The 18,502-nt window shown below is 42.2% G+C and overlaps 1 protein-coding gene across 2 annotated transcripts in view; it reads left to right on the top strand.

Moving 5' to 3' along the window:
- Window positions 1-18,292, top strand: part of PRKAR2A (protein kinase cAMP-dependent type II regulatory subunit alpha) — a 95,096-nt gene extending 76,804 nt beyond the window's left edge. Inside the window, exons 9-12 of one of the 2 annotated variants that reach the window (XM_032289760.1) lie at window positions 10,335-10,400; window positions 12,979-13,120; window positions 13,857-13,990; window positions 16,977-18,292. In XM_032289760.1, the coding sequence (XP_032145651.1) occupies window positions 10,335-10,400; window positions 12,979-13,120; window positions 13,857-13,990 (342 nt within the window). In that variant the 3' untranslated portion in view covers window positions 16,977-18,292. Of the gene's footprint in view, window positions 1-10,334; window positions 10,401-12,978; window positions 13,121-13,856; window positions 14,241-16,976 lie in introns of those variants that run through there. The other variant, XM_032289759.1, reaches the window with a different exon arrangement.
- Window positions 18,293-18,502: the final 210 nt, after the last annotated feature.

The following is an 18,502-nucleotide window of genomic DNA, read 5'->3' as shown; positions in this document are numbered from 1 at the left end:
ATGTTCTCCCACTGTTGGGAGCTCTTATAACCGGGTAATAGATCATACTTCAGAGGACTACATAATAATCCTCTGAAGCCTATTGATGTCTGTCTTACTGATACATGCAGATCTCTTGCTTCCATTCACCTTCCCTTGGCCTCTAGTGTTTGTTCTTTGAATGTCATTTTCTTTTGACCCTAAGTAAGCTTCATCTGTTGCTGTTAAAACTTGGGGAAAGTTAAAGAGTTGTGCCCTCTAACTTTCAATATTTGATGCAAAGGCACCCTTTTGGCTAATATAACACAAATCAGAGTTCACAGTGTTCAGTGATTAATCAAATTTGTAAGATGTCTGGTTATTTCCTTTGTGCCTTTTTCTCATGTTATTTTTGGATATAGTAAGGATTACTAAACAGTGGGCTAAATCATTGTAATGAGTACTGTGTATTAATTTTCTTTGTCCACTGTGTTTGTATTTTTAATTTAACATAAATGGTATTGGACTTTTCCAGGCATAAGCTAATCTGCCTATGTTTCTGGCTCAAAAGCGCTGAGAAGATATATGGTTGGTTTAGGTTGGGTGATATGCTTATCCTAGAACCCAGTATTGAGACTAGGAGGAGGAATGACTCATATTGGTCAGGCCTGGGTCCTGTGGGTGGAGTTGGTCTCACTAGAACCACAAGGACTAATCAGACCTACCATAAAAGGGGAGAAGAGAGCTCCCCTGTAAGAGATAAAGGACTAACAAAAATATGATGTCTACTCTGAGTCACTTCTCCAAACGTATTTGTTTTCTAGGAGCCCTTACTATTAATTAGAAATTGGTGTATTCTATAAGCTTTATTAAGATAGGTAGGACCAGATAAACACTATAATGAAGGAGTGTATGAATAACAGTGAGAACATACAAAAGGAAGTAATACATATGGTTTCATTGAGGAAATGCCATTTGAGATGGCCTTAAACAAATACAGCTGGGCACAGTGGCTCACACCTGTAATCCCAACACTTTGGGAGGCCGAGGCAGGTAGATCACCTGAGGTTGGGAGTTCGAGACCAGCTTGACCAACGTGGAGAAACCCCCATCTCTACTAAAAGTAGAAAATTAGCCAGGTGTGGCGGTGCATGCCTGTAATCCCAGCTACTCGAGATACTGAGGCAGGAGACTCACTTAAAACTGGGAAGCGGAGGTTGCGGTGAGCTGAGATTGCACCATTGCACTTCAACCAGGGCAACAAGAGTGAAACTCGGCCTCAAAAAAAAAAACAATGCAATTTCAATGTTTGGGATCAGGAAATGGTCCTTCAGAGCAAGAAAACAATATGAGCAAAGGCCAGTAGTGTGAACTGTGTTTCAGAGCAGATATCCTGGTATGGAAATGCAGGGCTGAGTTTTAGAAATTGGAGGTATTAACTGGCCACATTTGCTTCTGAACCTAAGGTGTTTAATATTCAGATGATCTCCAATTTATCCTAAAGATTCTAGGCCTGTCTCATACTGGGTTTTCAAGAAGTGTGTCAGGGCCGGGTGCGGTGGCTCAAGCCTGTAATCCCAGCACTTTGGGAGGCCGAGGCGGGTGGATCACGAGGTCAGGAGATCGAGACCATCCTGGTCAACATGGTGAAACCCCGTCTCTACTAAAAATACAAAAAATTAGCTGGGCATGGTGGCGTGTGCCTGTAATCCCAGCTACTCAGGAGGCTGAGGCAGGAGAATTGCCTGAACCCAGGAGGCGGAGGTTGCGGTGAGCTGAGACCACGCCATTGCACTCCAGCCTGGGTAACAAGAGCGAAACTCCGTCTCAAAAAAAAAAAAAAAAAAAAAAAGAAGTGTGTCAGGAGACGTGAGAAGTCATTGTGTTTTCTTCATTATCTGTGCTCTTGAAGATAGACTACTGTCTTCAAGATAGGTAGGTGGTGGTACAGAATGGACATTAATTAAGATGATACGCATCTTATTTTAGGCCCCTTTTGTCAATGTCTCTCACTAGACCAAGGCTTCTCAAAGTGAGGTCCTGGGACCAACAGCAGCAATCAGCATCATCTGAGAATGTTAAAATTGTTAGGAATACAAGTTCTTATGACCCCCCCCACCAGACCTGCTGAATCAGAAACTACATTTTATGTTGCTTCATTTGTTTTGGTCAGCTTTGTCACAGTGTATTTTACATACAGTAAAATTACTAAGTTTAACTGTACAAATTGGAAGAGTTTTGTAGCCATCCCCAATGTGGTATTTCTGTCACCCCATACAGTTCCTTGTTTGTATTTGCAGTCAGTGCCCTCCCCTACACTCACATTTCTGGAAACCATTGATGTTTTCTATCACTGTAGAAATTCCTTTTCTACAATTTAATATAAATGAAATCATGTAATATATAGTTTTTGTGTCTGCTTCTTTCTGGGCATAATGTTTTTGAGATTTATCCATGTTATATGTATCAGTAGATCATTCCTTTTTATTGCTAAGTAATATTTCATTGTACAAATGTAATTTTTTTTTTGAGACGGAGTTTTGCTCTTGTTTCTCAAGCTGGAGTGCAATGATGTGATCTCAGCTCACCACAACTTCCACCTCCCAAGTTCAAGCTACTGTCCTGCCTCAGCCTCCTGTTTTGTTTTGTTTTTTTTTTTTCTTTTTGCTGATGATCAATTTTTTTTTTTCTTTTTAATGAGACAGAGGCTTGCTCTGTCACCTACGCTGGAGTGCGGTGGCGTAATCTCAGCTTACTGTAACCTCTGCCTCCCAGGTTCAAGCAATTCTCATGCCTCAGCTTCCTGAATAGCTAGGACTACAGGCTCACACCACCATGCCTGGCTAATTTTTGTATTTTTAGTAGAGACAGGGTTTCACCATGTTTGCCAGGCTGGTCTTGAACTTCTGACCTCAAATGATCCACCCGTCTCAGCCTCCCAAAGTGCTGGGATTACAGGTGTGAGGCACCATGCCTGTCCTTTGTGTGGACATATGTTTTTATAGTCTTCAGTAAATACTTTTTTTTTTTTTTTTTGAGACAATGTCTCGCGCTGTCACCCAGGATGAAGTGCAGTGGTGTGATCTTGGCTCACTGTAACCTCTACCTCCTGAGTTTAAGCAATTCCCATGCCTCAGCCTACCAAGTAGCTGGGACCAGAGGCATATGCCACTGTGCCCAGCTAATTTTTTGTTGTTGTATTTTCTTTTTAGTGGAAATGGGATTTTACCATGTTAGCCAGGCTGGCCTGTTTAGTAAATACTTGAGAGTGAAATTGCTAAATTATATGTTAACTTCATAACAAACATCCAAACTGTTTTTTAAAATGGCTGTACTGTTTTGTATTCCCACCAGCCATGTGTGAAAATTCCAGTTGCTCTGCATTCTCACGAACAGCCTTTAAAAAAAAAAAAATGCGTATATATTGTCAGGGCCTCACTATGTTGCCCAGCCTGGTCTCGAACTCCTGAGCTCAAGCCATCTGGCTGCCTTGTCCTCCCAAAGTGCTGGGATTATAGGTGTGCACCACTGTGCCTGGCTTTCATGTTCTTAATGGTATCTTTTGAAGAGAAAATATTTTTTAATGTTGACAAGTCCAGTTTATCATCTTTTCTTCTTTGTAGTTTGTACTTTTGTTGCCGTATTTTAGGAAGTCTTTGCAAAATCAATAATGTTTTCTCCTAAGTTTACTTCTAAGACCAGCACTGTTCAATAGAAATAACATGTGAGCAACATATGTAATTTTAAAAATTTTTTGGTCACGCAGGGTGGCTCACACCTGTAAACCTAGCACTCTGGGACACTGAGATAGGAGACTTGAGGCCAGGAGTTCAAGACCAGCCTGGCCAGCATGCCAAAACCTCGAATCTACTAAAAAAACCATACAAAAGCTAGCTGGGTGTGCAGTACAGCTCTAGACATTCAGAGTTTTAGCTCTTACCTGTAGGTCTGTGATCCATTTTGAGTTATTTTATTGTTTTTGTTTTTTAGAAGCAAAGTCTCGCTTCCAGGCTTCAGTACAGTATGCAATCATAGCTCACTGCAGCCTTAACTTCTTGGCTCAAGCAATACTCCTCCCTCAACCTTCCAAGTCGTGCCTCTACACCCAGCTAATTTTTTTTCTTTTTTTGAGATGGAGTCTTGCTCTGTCACCCAGGCTGGAGGGCAGTGGTGCGATCATGGCTCACTGCAACCTCCACCTCCTTGGTTCAGTAATTTCCCTGCCTCAGCCTCCCAAGTAGCTGGGACTCCAGGTGCCCTCCACTACGCCTAGCTAATTTTTTTTTTTTTTTTTTTTTTTGAGACGGAGTTTCACTCTTGTTACCCAGGCTGGAGTGCAATGGTGCGATCTCGGCTCACCGCAACCTCCGCCTCCTGGGTTCAGGCAATTCTCCTGCCTCAACCTCCTCAGTAGCTGGGATTACAGGCACGCGCCACCATGCCCAGCTAATGTTTTGTATTTTTAGTAGAGACGGGGTTTCACCATGTTGACCAGGATGGTCTCGATCTGTTGACCTCATGATCCACCCGCCTCGGCCTCCCAAAGTGCTGGGATTACAGGCTTGAGCCACCGCGCCCGGCCATGCCTAGCTAATTTTTGTATTTTTAGTAGAGACAGTGTTTCACCATATTGGTCAGGCTGGTCTCAAGCTCCTGACCTTGTGATCCGCCTGCCTGGGCCTCCCAAAGTGCTGGGATTACAGGCATAAGACACTGTGCCTGGCTAATTTTTAAATTTTTTGTAGAGACAGGGTCTCACTGTATTGCCCAGGTCACAAGTGATCCTCCCACCTCACTTCCCAAGTTAGCTGGGATTACAGGCTTGTGCCACCATACCTGACTACATTTGTGTGTTTTGTTTTGGTTTTTGAGACGGAGTTTCGCTCTTGTTGCCCAGACTGGAGTGCAGTGGCAGGATCTCAGCTCCGCTGCAACCTCCAGCTCCCTGGTTCAGGTGATTCTCCTGCCTCAGCCTCCCGAGTAGCTGGAACTACAGGCATATACCACTATACCCAGCTAATTTTTTATTTTTAGCAGAGAACAGGGTTTTGCTCTATTGGCTTGGCTGGTCTCGAACTCCTGACCTCAGGTGATCCGCCCTCCTCAGCCTCCCAAAGTGCTGGGATTACAGGAGTGAGCCACTGTGCCCGGCCTACATTTTTGTTTTTAACGACTTGCATAATTTTCACAGGTAATTTTTGTAATTGATAGAATATTTTGCTTATTCTCAGAGTAATGTGGACAGAAGTTGGCTTTAATTTTACAAAATCATGTTTTATGTTTTCACTATTAAAGTACCATTGCATTAAATCAAAAAGATTCCCATATCCTGAAAATTAGGGCTTCAGTCATTCTTAAGGTGGAATGTTGATCTTATATTCTCTTATTGTGAAAAAGAACTAGATGACACGTTTACAAAGACCTAAAATGCAGTACAGTCTGATTCTTTACTTTTGAATGTAGAATTAAACGTTCTTTCTTTGAGATGTGTACACAGAGTCTATTAGTGAACTTGAAAAGCAGGATACTCTGCTGGGCACGGTGGCTCATGCCTGTAATCCCAGCACTTTGGGAAGCTGAGGTAGGTGGATCACCTGAGGTCGGGAGTTTGAGGCTAGCCTAACCAACATGGTGAAACCCTGTCTCTACTAAGTAAAGTACAAAATTGGCTGGGTGTGGTGATACATGCCTGTAATCCCAGCTACTTGGGAGGCTGATGCAGGAAAATCGCTTGAACCCAGGAGGCGGATGTTGTGGTGAGCTGAGATTGCACCATTGCATTCCAGCCTGGGCGACAAGAGCGAAACTCCGTCTCAAAAAAAAAAGGCAGGATACTTTTCTAGTGAGCTCTTTATTCCAACTGGGTAGTCATCTCATTCAACCCTGCAAAATGGAAGCAGTCCTACAAAGCCTGAACAGCCAGCGTACCCAGAGTATCCACCACTGGACAGCGTGGAAACAGGAAATGTGCGTCTTGGCCCACACACTTAGCCTAACCAGGCTGTTTCATGAGGTTAGAAATGTAAAGCAGTTAATCCTTCAGATGCCACAAAGATCAACTGTTTTCAACTGATGGTTAAAATCATCAGAACATGGTTTTATTTTAAATTTTGTCACCTTGCATTGTTTTGCATTAAAATAATCCATTCTGGTAAAGTATTAGCAAATCAGTAAAATTTACTGGACCAAGGTCCTTTTACTGTCCTTCCTTTGGTCCAGAGGAACAGATGAACCAAGGCTTTTTGTTTCTCATGTATTCTAGATGACATTCTTTCCCATCTCCTCTCAACCCTGAATCTACCAACTATTCACCCTACCCCCTAGGGAAAGGTTATTTATCCTCCAGGCTTCTAAGGAAACTAGTCCACAAAATTGGATAGCAATAGTACCTACTTTCTTAGAGTTCTTTGATTAAAAAAATGAAATGATACACATAAAGTGCTCACAAGAGTGCCTGCTGGGAGTGAGCACACAGCAACATTAAATGCAGCTTCTATTCTACATGAGCTCCCCTGTTCATTCTTCTCATGCCCTAACTCATTCTTATTCTGTATACCCTAGTCTCTGCCGTCTTCATTTTTTTTTTCCTTTTCTTTATCTCTCTTTTTTTTTTTTTTTTTTTTTTTTAGACAGTCTTGCTTTGTCATACAGGCTGGAGTGCAGTGGCACAATCTTGGCTCATTGCAGCCTCCACGTCCCAGGTTCAAGCAATTCTCATGCCTCAGCCTCCTGAGTAGTTGGGATTACAGGCGTGCACCACCACGCCTGGCTGATGTTTTGTATTTTTAGTAGAGATGGGGTTTCACCATGTTGCCCAAGCTGAGGTCAGGCAATCTGCCTACCTTGGCCTACCAAAGTGCTAGGATTATAGGCATGAGCCACTGTTCCTGGTCTTTTTTTTTAAGACAGAGTCTCAGTCTTTGGCCCAGGCTGGAGTGCAGTGGGCAATCTCGGATCACTGCAACCTCCACCTCCCAGGTTCAAGCAGTTCTTGTGCCTTAGCTTCCCAAGTAGCTGGGATTACAGGCGTGTACCCATCACCCCTGGCTAATTTTTGTATATATATGTATGTATGTATCTATTTGTTTTATTTATTTTTGAGACAGAGTTTCGTTCTTGTCTCCCAGGCTGGAGGACAGTGGCGTGATCTAGGCTCACTGCTACCTCTGCCTCCCGGGTTCAAGCGATTCTTCTGCCTCAGTCTCCCAAGTAGCTGGGATTACAAGCACCTGCCATCATGCCCTGCTAATTTTTCTACTTTTAGTAGAGTTGGGTTTCACCATGTTGGTCAGGCTGGTCCCGAAATCCTGACCTCAGGTGATCCGCCTGCCTTGGCCTCCCAAAGCGCTGGGATTACAGGTGTGAGCCACCATACCTGTCCTTTTTTTGTGTTTAGTAGAGATGGAGTTTCACCATGTTGCCCAGGCTGGTGTCAAACTTCTGGCCTCAAGCAGTCCGCCCCTCTCAGTGCTGGGATTACAGGTGTGAACCACTACACCCGTCCTCTGCAGTCTTCATAACACATGTACACTCCTTTCTTCGCTTTGTTTCTACTTTAGCTACCAGGCTAATTCCTTGCCTAGCCAGACACTTTCAAAGTGTGATCTAACAGTATGGACTAAAAGAAGCCAAATGCAAAAGAGAATGTATGATTCCATTTATATGAAGTTAAGGAATGGCCAAAACCTACAAGGACAGAAATTAGTTATAGTTACTTCATGGGTGGGAATGTGGTGGTTTTGACTGAACTCCAGAGGGAGTCTTTTGGAGAATGGATATGTTTTCTATTTTGATCTAGGAGGTGGTTATACAGGTTTTATACATATGTAAAAAGTCATCAAGCTACATAGCCTTGAAATGTGAGCACTTTAAATGGTGGATGTTATACACCTATCTAAACAAAAAGGGCCCAAGCACTATCCTTCACCACCTGTCACTTGCAGATCTTTCCTACCACTTGCCACCCTCTTCTTGGTGAAATACCTCTCTGTGTTTGTGACTCTGCCTCTGGCTCCTACTAAGTTTCTTTCATGGCTCCTCATCCTTTGTCAGCTCCTATCATGCAGCTGTTTTTGTAATGCTAGAACTTCATGGTGATTTGGCTCTGCTGGCTGTAGGCTACCTACCCAATATAGCAGGGCAGAAACCCATAGGCACCCCTTTGTAAAGCTGTGGCATTTACTTATATGGGGCAGTAATATGTGCTGGGACTAGATTAACTCAGAAATGTCAGCCTAGCTGTATAAGGTGCCCACTTGGGGCTCTGTGATGGTCAAAGGATATGAAGTTTATGAAAGCCTCAGAAGTAGAGTCTCACTGAAGACATAAGACCCACACAGGGTGAGAATGCATGAGTAATATTGCATTATCTGGTATAAATGGTTATTGCTCCAGAAGTTAATAGTGAGGGGTCAAGAAACTGAGGCCGGGCGCAGTGGCTCAAGCCTGTAATCCCAGCACTATGGGAGGCCGAGGCGGGTGGATCACGAGGTCAAGAGATCGAGACCATCCTGGTCAACATGGTGAAACCCCGTCTCTACTAAAAATACAAAACATTAGCTGGGCATGGTGGTGCATGCCTGTAATCCCAGCTACTCAGGAGGCTGAGGCAGGAGAATTGCCTGAACCCAGGAGGCGGAGGTTGCAGTGAGCCGAGATCGCGCCATTGCACTCCAGCCTGGGTAACATGAGTGAAACTCCGTCTCCAAAAAAAAGAAAAAAAAAAAAAAAAAGAAGAAACTGAATGAAGTGTGCCTGAAAGATGCTTCATGTATATCTATCTGCATGCCTAACTAAGACATCCTCCTAGTCTTTGCTCAAATCTCACCTTCTCAGTGAACCTCCTTTTTTTTTCTTTCTTTCTTTTCCTAAGAGGCAGGGTCTCACTGTTGCTCAGGCTGGAGTACAGTGGCAGGATCATGGCTCACTGCAGCTTTCATCTCCTGGGGTCACATGATCCTCCTGCTTTAGCTTCCCTAATAACTAGGGTAGGGCTACAGGCATATGCCATCATACCCAGCTAATTTTTTAAATGTTTTATTTGTTGAGACAGAGTCTCACTGTATTGTCCAAGTTAGTATTGAACTCCTGGCCTCAAGCAATCCCCCAGCCTTGGTCTCCTTAAGTGCTGGGATTACAGGCATGAGCCACCACACCCAGCCTCAGTGAAGTGTTCTTGTATATATGAGTATAGTCTCTTGTAATATATGAGTATAGTCCCAAGGCCTCCTTCACCTGCACTCCAGATCTCTTATTCCCTGTTCTACTCTTTTCCTGTAGTGCTTATTACCTTGCAACAGAACAGTATAATTTACTGATTTATTATGTTGACTGCTGAAAGTTTGTTTACCTTACCAACTGTAAGTTCTACAAGGCCGGGGGTATTTGTTTTGTCCACTGGGTGTATTTTACATGCCTAGAACAGTGCCTTGCACACAGTAAATACTTGGTAAATAAATTACTTGTTGAATTACCTGAATGACTGGTTCAACCATGTGGTTTAAATTCAAAACAAGCAGACTCATGCCTATAATCCCAGCACTTTGGGAGGCCAAGATGGGTGGATCACTTGAGCCCAGGAGTTTGAGGCCAGCCTGGGCAATATGGCAAAACTCTATCTCTACAAAAAATATAAAAATTAGCTGAGCATAGTGGTGTGCACCTGTAGTCTCAGCTACTTAGGAGGCTGAGGCAGGAGGATCACTTGAGCCCAGGAGGTTGAGACTGCAGTGAGCCATGATCATGCTACTGTACTCCAGCCTGGCCAACAGAGCAAGGCCCTGTCTCCAGAAAAATAAATAATTAAAAATATAAAATAAAATCAAAATAAGCAAAAGAAAGGCCTAAAGCTTATAAGGGTAACATCAAAGCACCTCTTTCACCAAGACAGAACCTTCCAGATCCATGTTGTCAACTGTTGAGAGTTATATTTAATGGTTCAAGATTATCCCTGGACCTCTTACTTCAGGTGTAGCCAGGAATCACCTTGACATTGTCTGTAGCAGCCTTGGCTACCGGTCCCTGTCAGAGGTTTCAATAGCAGACCAATATGAGCAATCAGAACAGCGATGTTTTGTGCACTTGGCAGCCTGTGCACATTCATGGAGATAAATGTGAGTAGTTCATGTTAAGAATTCAGAGATGTTTCTTATCTGTGAGGAAAAAGAAAAAAAGTAGTTTGGAGATGTATCAGTTGTAGTTGGGTTGATGTCCCCAGTGATCAGAATCCTCATTTTGCTCTGAATTTGTTAACTATTGATTCATTTTTAGAGTTAGAAAATAAATACAAGTCAGAGCTTAAGCAGTGAAAAAGCAATCTATTTCTTTATTCCCCGTCAATACTATGTATGGCTCTGACCTGACCTCTTTTCTTTCAGGGTGAAAAGGCTGATAGCTTTTACATCATAGAGTCTGGTGAAGTGAGCATTTTGATTAGAAGCAAGGTGAGTTTATTAGTTTATATGTGATGGTGTACACACAAAAAGTAACGGTTTGGTTTAAATAATGTGAAATGTGTTTCGTGCACCAGACCGTCATTGTTTTGTGAGGTGTGTGACTGGCAAAGACCCATGTTTAAGCTTATCCATTGATATAGATTTAGTATATTTCTTCTTATTCTTACTGCCTTTTGCTCTGCCATGTAATTAATGATTTGGGGAATATTGGCCTACAAATCAATGAGAAAAAGATTAAAACCCTAATAGAAAATGGTGGCTGGGTGCAGTGGCTCAAACTTGTAATCCTGGCACTTTGGAGGCCTAGGCAAGAGGATCCCTTGAGCCTAAGAGATTGAGGTTGCAGTGAACCGTGATTGTGCCACTGCACTCTAGGCTGGTTGACAGAGCAAGACCCTGTCTCAAAAAAGGAAAGAAAATAGGGAAATTACATAATAAAAAAAGATTGGAAGTGGTGAACATAAAGAAAGCTCCCTTTTTAGAGCACTGCTAGAGGAGGTCTCTAGGAAAATGATGGTCATTTGATGGATGGTGTGACCTAGAAAACAGGAGCTATAAGTAGGAGGAATGACTCTTACTGGTAAATCTATCATCATCAGATTTTCCTGTTCCTTTTTTTTTCTTTTTTGAGAACACAGAATTTGTTCAAACAGTTATATATAATACTAAGTCGAGCTAGTATAAAAACTTTTACAAAATATATTGAGTAAAAGTTAATAAGTATGGTAAAAAAAGAAGAATATTACTGTCTATAAGATAGCTGGATTTGTTTTCTCTTTATTTATTTTATTTTATTTTTGACTGAGTCTTGCTCTGTTGCCCAGGCTGGAGTGCAATGCTGTAATCTCAACTCACTGCAACCTCTGCCTCCTGGTTTCAATCAATTCTCATGCCTCAGCTTACTGAGTAGCTGAAGAGAGCTTGATTCTTTTTTTTTTTTTTTTTTTTTAAATGAGCCGGAGTCTTGCTCTTGTCACTCAGGCTGGAGTGCAGTGGTGGTTCACTCCAGGTTCAAGTGATTCTCCTGCCTCAGCCTCCTGAGTAGCTGGTACTACAGGATCCTGCCACCACACCTGGCTAATCTTTTGTACTTTGAGATGGGGTTTCACCATGTTGGCCAAGCTGGTCTCGAACTCCTGACCTCAGGTGATCCGCCCGCCTCAGCCTCCCAAAGCACTGGGAAAACAAGCATGAGCACCACACCCGGCCGATAGCTCGATTCTTGATTAAAAGTAGATCTATTGTTTCACATGAAAACATTAGTTTGAAATGCCTGTGTTATTTTACTTACAATTTTTCGGCTAGTGATAGATGATTGTAGATTTCTCAGATATTCATTGACACCTAATGTGATCACAGCATAGTGTTAGGTGCATAGGATCAGCAGCAGCATGGCACTGGAATATTGGAGAGTGGTGGGCTTGTCTGAAATGCAGAGTTTTGGGTTTTTCCCCATACCTACTGAATCAGAATCTGCATTGCGAGAAAACCTGCATAATATGGGAGCTGGTGTGTATGTGACAGTGTGTAAGTCCCTTCTGTTCTAGAGAAGGGACTAAGTGGGCATGAATATCGCTGCAGCTCTAGAGAATGCTACTGAAATGATTGGAAAGAGAAAGTTGGCTCAGATGGAACAGACCAACTTCAGAACAACAGGGCAGACCAACTTCAGAGCAACAGGGCAGAAATGTAGAAGGAAGAAGGGTCAAACCGTGTAAGCTAGTGTAGCAGTTTTATTTTTAAAATTAACCAAAAAGGAAATTATCTTTCTGCCTAGAACATAAAGTGGTTCTTAGAGATTGAGACTAATTCTTACTAATAAATTCTGAATAATTTTTTACTTACATTATCACTTTGCTTAGCAGTTTGATTTGTTTAAAAAAAAAAAAAAGCTCTAGATATTAATACAATGTAATATGTTATCTTAAAAGTAGTTACTTAACTCTTATTCTAAAAAATGGGAGGAGAGACCACTAATTTAAGGTACAGATAGTACTTAAATTTCTTGGCCAGGAGCAGTGAATCAGTCCTGTAATCCCAGCACTTTGGGAGGCCAAGACGAGAGGATTGCTTGAAGCCAGCCATTCAAGGCTGCATGAGCTGTGATCATGCCTCTGAACTCCAGCCTTGGTGACAGAGTAAGACCCTGTCTCTTAAAAAAAAAAAAAAAAAAAGGTGGGGGGCGATGGGTAATTTTGTCACTGTAAAATGTTGTTCAAGGCACAATCTCAAATCAGAGAAGTAGCTCAAGTTTGTGGCTCATTACCTAAGAGAAGCATTGTCCTGATTTAGACAAGATTGGGCATGTTTAGGGTGATATGGCTATAGATTACCTTAAAAATGTTAGGACTCAGATGGAGCCCTAGGTAAAAACAAACTCCTGTGATCAAACCAGACCACTGAGATTAGTCTGTGGAGTTTACATGGTACAGTTAGTGAATTTTCTGCAAAGTGAATTCCTCAGTAATTGTGTGGAGTATGCTGAGAAAAATGCATATGTGTGCAACTGGACATGTCCAGCTGTGATCCTGGAATCAGCCCAGGTCATGTTCTTTGTCTGCTGTAGACTAAATCAAACAAGGATGGTGGAAACCAGGAGGTCGAGATTGCCCGTTGCCATAAGGGGCAGTACTTTGGAGAGCTTGCCCTGGTCACCAACAAACCCAGAGCTGCTTCAGCTTATGCAGTTGGAGATGTCAAATGCTTAGGTAAGAAAAGTTCTTTATGCGTTGTTACTCTTTTCCTTTCCTTTCCTTTCCTTTCCTTCCTTCCTTCCTTCCTTCCTTCCTTCCTTCCTTCCTTCCTTTCTTTCTTTGTTTTCTTTCCTTTTTCTTTCTTTCTTTTCTTTTCTTTCTTTTCTTTCTTCTTTTATTTATTTTTTTTAAAGACGGGGTTTCACCATATTGGTCAGGCTGGTCTCGAACTTCTGACCTCAGGTCATCCGCCCGCCTCAGCCTCCCAAAGTGCTGGGATTACAGGCATGAGCCACCGCGCCCGGCATTGTTACTCTTTTTCTAACATGTAATATTTTTTCCCATCAGCAAGCCTTGACGTATTCTGCCAGCTTTTACTGCTGTCTAGGCCTAGGTAGTTTATGTGATCAACCAGATATGGATGAATGGATACATTCAGCAAACATTTCTGAGCACTGGTGACAGCCTGTGAGCAAGACAGGTATACAGGCCCTTTAGCCATATGAAAAGAGCTGATGTCCAGGGCTGCAGGAGAATGGGAGAATAGGTGCTGCTGGACTCTGTAAAGTCTCTAACATGGATGATACAGGATACAGTCTTTCTGCATTCATATAGAAACATCTCTTTTTGCAGGTGGCCATTGCCCCATGGCGTAATCTCCTATAACATGAATGGGTGTGTTTAGGAAAAGCTTTGCGTAAGAGAAATGGCTTGAATTCATTCTCTCCCTCACCCCTTTTTAATAATGCAGTTATGGATGTACAAGCATTTGAGAGGCTTCTGGGGCCCTGCATGGACATCATGAAGAGGAACATCTCACACTATGAGGAACAGCTGGTGAAGATGTTTGGTTCCAGCATGGATTTGGGCAACCTCGGGCAGTAGGTGTGCCACACCCCAGAGCCTTCTTAGTGTGACACCAAAACCTTCTGGTCAGCCACAGAACACATACAGAAAACAGACATGACAGAACCGTTCCTGCCGTTGCCACCACTGCTGCCATTGCTGTGGTTATGGGCATTTAGAAAACTTGAAAGTCAGCATTAAAGGATGGGCAGAGGTTCAACCCACACCTCCACTTTGCTTCTGAAAGCCCATTATTAGACCACTTGTAGAGATTACTCCAACCCAGTTTTCACATCTTTGGTTCAGAATGGCATGTCTCTCCAACAATTTAAGTGCCTGATAGAAAGTCCAAAGTATAAACATACTCCTTTCCTCTCTTGCTGCTACTCTTGCTTTTGGAAGTTACCACAGGGTCTGCAGAATCCTGTTGTATAAGTGTAGACACTCTCTAATCTTTCTCAAAGGAGGAAATGTAGCCTTCAGTCTCCTCATTTGTCCTTTGAGAAAGTCCACATTTGTTCACAGTTGCAGCCTTTGGTTTTACAGTAGGAAATGGTGGCAGATGAGATGGGCATATGTAGCCCAGTGGTGTTGTACTGTCTGCTGACTGCTGTCTCCAAACCCGCAGTGATGCTTAGGGAAAGACCCTGCTCTGGACCCAGCAGGTCAGCACCCCAGAGCAGACTGATAAGTCAGTGGGACCCATGTTAGAGCAGAAAATTTGGGCTCAGCACATTTTACTGTTAGTAGAGAGCCAGGAAAGGTTTTCTGGGTTGGGGATTTTTTTTTTAGTAGGTTTTATTTAACCTCTGTGCAGTCTTCATGAATGAATTGCTATCCATTTATAAGGAGCCAGGATCTGGAGGGTTGCTATCACTTTGTCCAACCCAAATACCTTCCTGGGCAACTCCTACCATTTGTTTGCAGTTGCCCCTACTGGCTAATGGCAGTAGGCTGGCAAGAGGTTGTGCTATAAAGTTCCTTCTGCTCCAGAGAGTTATTGTGTAGCTTTGCCATTGAACCCTCCAATTTTTAAACTCCTTAAAGAAACAGCAGCCATTTTTTTGAAATTAGAACAAATTATTTCTCAGGCCAAGCTCAATGGCTCATGCCTATAATCCTAGTGCTTTAGGAGGCTGAGGTGGGAGGATCGCTTAAGACCAGCCTAGGCAACAGAGTGAGACCCTATCTCTACATAAAAAAATTTTTTTTTTTTTAAATTTGTCAGGTGTGGTGGTGCCTGCACGTAGTCCCAGCTATTTAGGAGGCTGAGGTGGGGAGGATTACTTGAGCCCAGGAGGTCGAGGCTACAGTGAGCTGTGATCCTACCACTGCACTCCAGTCTGGGTGACACAGTGAGACTCTGTCTCAAGAAAAGGAAAAGAAAAAATTATTCTTTAGGTAATTTAACTTGGACATATTCATATATATGGAGTTTGTCAGCTGATGCAGGCATTTATCCTAAAGATCAAATCTGTTTTCAAAAATTGGCATCATTTACAATTTCATAGAATTACTGTGAAGGCCTTTCTAGGTAAGATGTTGGGGTATTTGGAATTCTAATTGTTAACCTCAGAAGAAGGTAATTTCACTTGTTTTTATTTAAAACCCATTTAGCCTTTTAATTCTCTCAGGTAGAATTCCAGTGATATCCTAACAAGGCATATTTCAGAATAATTTTTTTTTCCTTCAGAATAACTTAGATGCTGTAAGGGTTCCTAGGAGCAGTGTGAAATTTCCATAAAGATAAATTTGAATGTTGTAACCAAGTTTATAATAAATCAAGAGACCCATTCCAATATGATTTTTTTTTTTTTAACTTGTATAACTCAGTAAGTCCCTAAGAGATTACATGCTAGGGCTTGAGTCATTCCTGTTGTAGATAATGATAGCCCACACAGTCACCTTCCACTGTCCACCTAGGCTTTCTGCTTTTGCCATGGACAGTGTGGCCAAGATATTTCCAAAGTAAATAACCCACCACAACCTTGGTAATTTCTCATTTCTTCTTATGCTTCACAAAGCAAAAGCTGAAGGACTTTTTTCAGACTGCCCTCTGTAGCCTACATTGAAGCTTTCGGAATAGTGATTAATACTCCCAAACAGGCAGCTAGCACTGAGAAAGACCATGTGGTGATCCCACATTTTTCTAAGGTTCTTTTTCTCCATGATGTTACTTTATTATCAGATAAATTCAGAAAGCAGGTCTTGTACTTAGCAGACAAGAACCATACCAATTTCTTGCAAAGGTAACAGGTACATTGGGTTTTAGGAGTGACGCAGAGGTCCAGCCCTAGAACTTGTGAGGATTTTGTTTGAACACTGAGCAGATGCCTCCTCCCTACCACCCATCATACTAGTTAAGGCTGGCTGTGAATTCTGTGCCAGAGTCACTCCTGCTGTCTGCTAGGGATGGGCCCTCTCATCCGATTCTCACACAATCCCAGTCTGTCTTTCTCTTCACAGACCCCTCCTTGACATCCCTGACTTGATGGTTTTGGAGTAGAATTGATCAGGTTTAAGTTGTCCTGCTCAGGTTGGGCATGGTGGCTCATGCCTGTAATCCCAGCACTTTGGGAAGCCAAGGTGGGAGGATTGCTCGAGCCCAGAAGTTTCAAACCATCCTGGGCAACAGAGGGAGACCCTGTCTCTTCACACACACACACAAAAAAAAAAACAAACAAAAAAAACAGTTAGCTGGACCTGGTAGTGCATGCCCAGGGGGCTGAGGTGGAAGGATTGCTTTAACCCAGGAGATTGAAGCTGTAGTGAGCCATGATCGTCCCACTGCACTCCAGCCTGAGGGACAAAGTGGGACCCTGTCTCCAAAAAAAAAAGTCATCCTCCTCTAACTACTGATTGACATATGGATCATCAGTTCAGACCTTCACTGCATGCAGGATTCCTAGGGGATTCTATTTAATAGCTTGAGGAAGGGAGACTTTAAAAGGACGTGTGTGAGTGAAATAGGATATAGCCATTACCACAGTGCCAGGACCTGACAGCGTTCCAATTCTTTTTGCAGCATGGGGAATCAAAGGTGGCAGACCAAGTTCAACTCAGGGCTGAGGTATCCACATTATCCACATCAGGCAAGCCCTGCACTGATGGTTGAGCCTCATGGAGAGGAGCATGTGTTGGGAAGAGATCCCTTTGTTAACTATTTTATGTTCTCTTCAATGAGTTAGTGCTCATACCCCATTTCTGGCTTTGCTGTTGATTTTGGATGGTAGAGAATATTCCTGAGACCCTTCCTTTTGGCCCCCAGCATATCCCACCCACTCTCTTCTCTTGAATGAATTCTCTGAAGAAAAGGTACATGTGCTTTTGTCCTTTTAGTCAATAATCTTCATATATAATTGTGTTACATATATTGCGGTAGACTCTCAGAAATCAGGAGAGAGCTTTCCCTTTGAACAGTTTAATGAGTGAATTCAGCAGCAAAGTGACAAGAAATGGATATCCAGCTAGGAGAGGTTATGTTTATCCTCTAATTGCCCATTTTCTCTGTGCACAGTGATATTGTAGTCAGTGAGAGGTGCTGTTAGCACCTGTGTCACAGTGTACAAGCTTCTCTCATTTAGAAAAAAGAGCATTTTACACAGAGAAAAAGTAAGAAGACTCATGAATGTCATCTTCTATCTTTTATTTTCAGTTGACTGATGTTTGAATTTTTGTTCTTGTCATGCACTTGTAAACCAATCTTGCCAAGATATGAGTTGTTTTGGTTTTTCACTGTGATTACCTCTTGTTCCTCCTGTCTTCACTGCTGACGTTCCTCAATTATTCTACTGTCTATTTTATGGGAAGCAGCCTTCCCATAGGTTTCCTTTTACACACTGCAGGGCTATCTTTATACTTAAAAAAAAAAAAAAAAAAAGGACAAGAACAGTCACTAACCTCATGGGGGCTTTCATAAAACCATTTAGCCCACCTTGAGCAAAGGGTAGATTCCGTGTTTTTTTTTTTTAAGCTCACTGTAATAAAAGAAATCTGATTCAGCATTATTGTGCTACCTCAACGGTAAAAAATGTTTTAAGGTCTTCTTTTGGTCCTAAGTTCTACATATAGGGTTTGAAATGTCTTTCAATTGGAATTATTTTTTAAATCATTGGGGTGAATTTTATTTTAACCTGTTTTAAACTTGTATTTTAATCTCAGAATAATAAGTGATTGAAAAGAGATCAATTCTTGCTCTGTAGTGTTAAAAATATAATGAACAGTCATTAAGTATTAAGTCTGTTTGCCATAAATAAGGTTGATGTTCTTTTTGTTTTTGTTAAGGAAACTCTAGGGCTTGGCTTTACTCTTGATTAATAAAGGCTGACAAATCATGTCTGACTTTCTGGTGCAGTCTTGTGTTATATGTTTGCCATTTTGTTTCAGGGCTCCAGGTCATTATAGCACTCATTTGGCAGATACGCTCTTCTAGCAGATCTGGGATTGGGGTATGAGCTCAGGAAAATTAGGGAGCCCTTGAAAATTAGCTCTGGACTTGTGTACTAGTCAAGGTTGTCCAGAGAAGTAGTCAGTAGGGAGTGTGTATATGTG

This window comes from Sapajus apella, unplaced genomic scaffold (assembly GCF_009761245.1).
Source record: "Sapajus apella isolate SASKATOON/1434 unplaced genomic scaffold, GSC_monkey_1.0 scaffold23, whole genome shotgun sequence".
NCBI lineage: Eukaryota > Metazoa > Chordata > Mammalia > Primates > Cebidae > Sapajus > Sapajus apella.
Note: the sequence above shows the minus strand (reverse complement) of the source record. Positions and strands in the feature narration are given on the sequence as shown.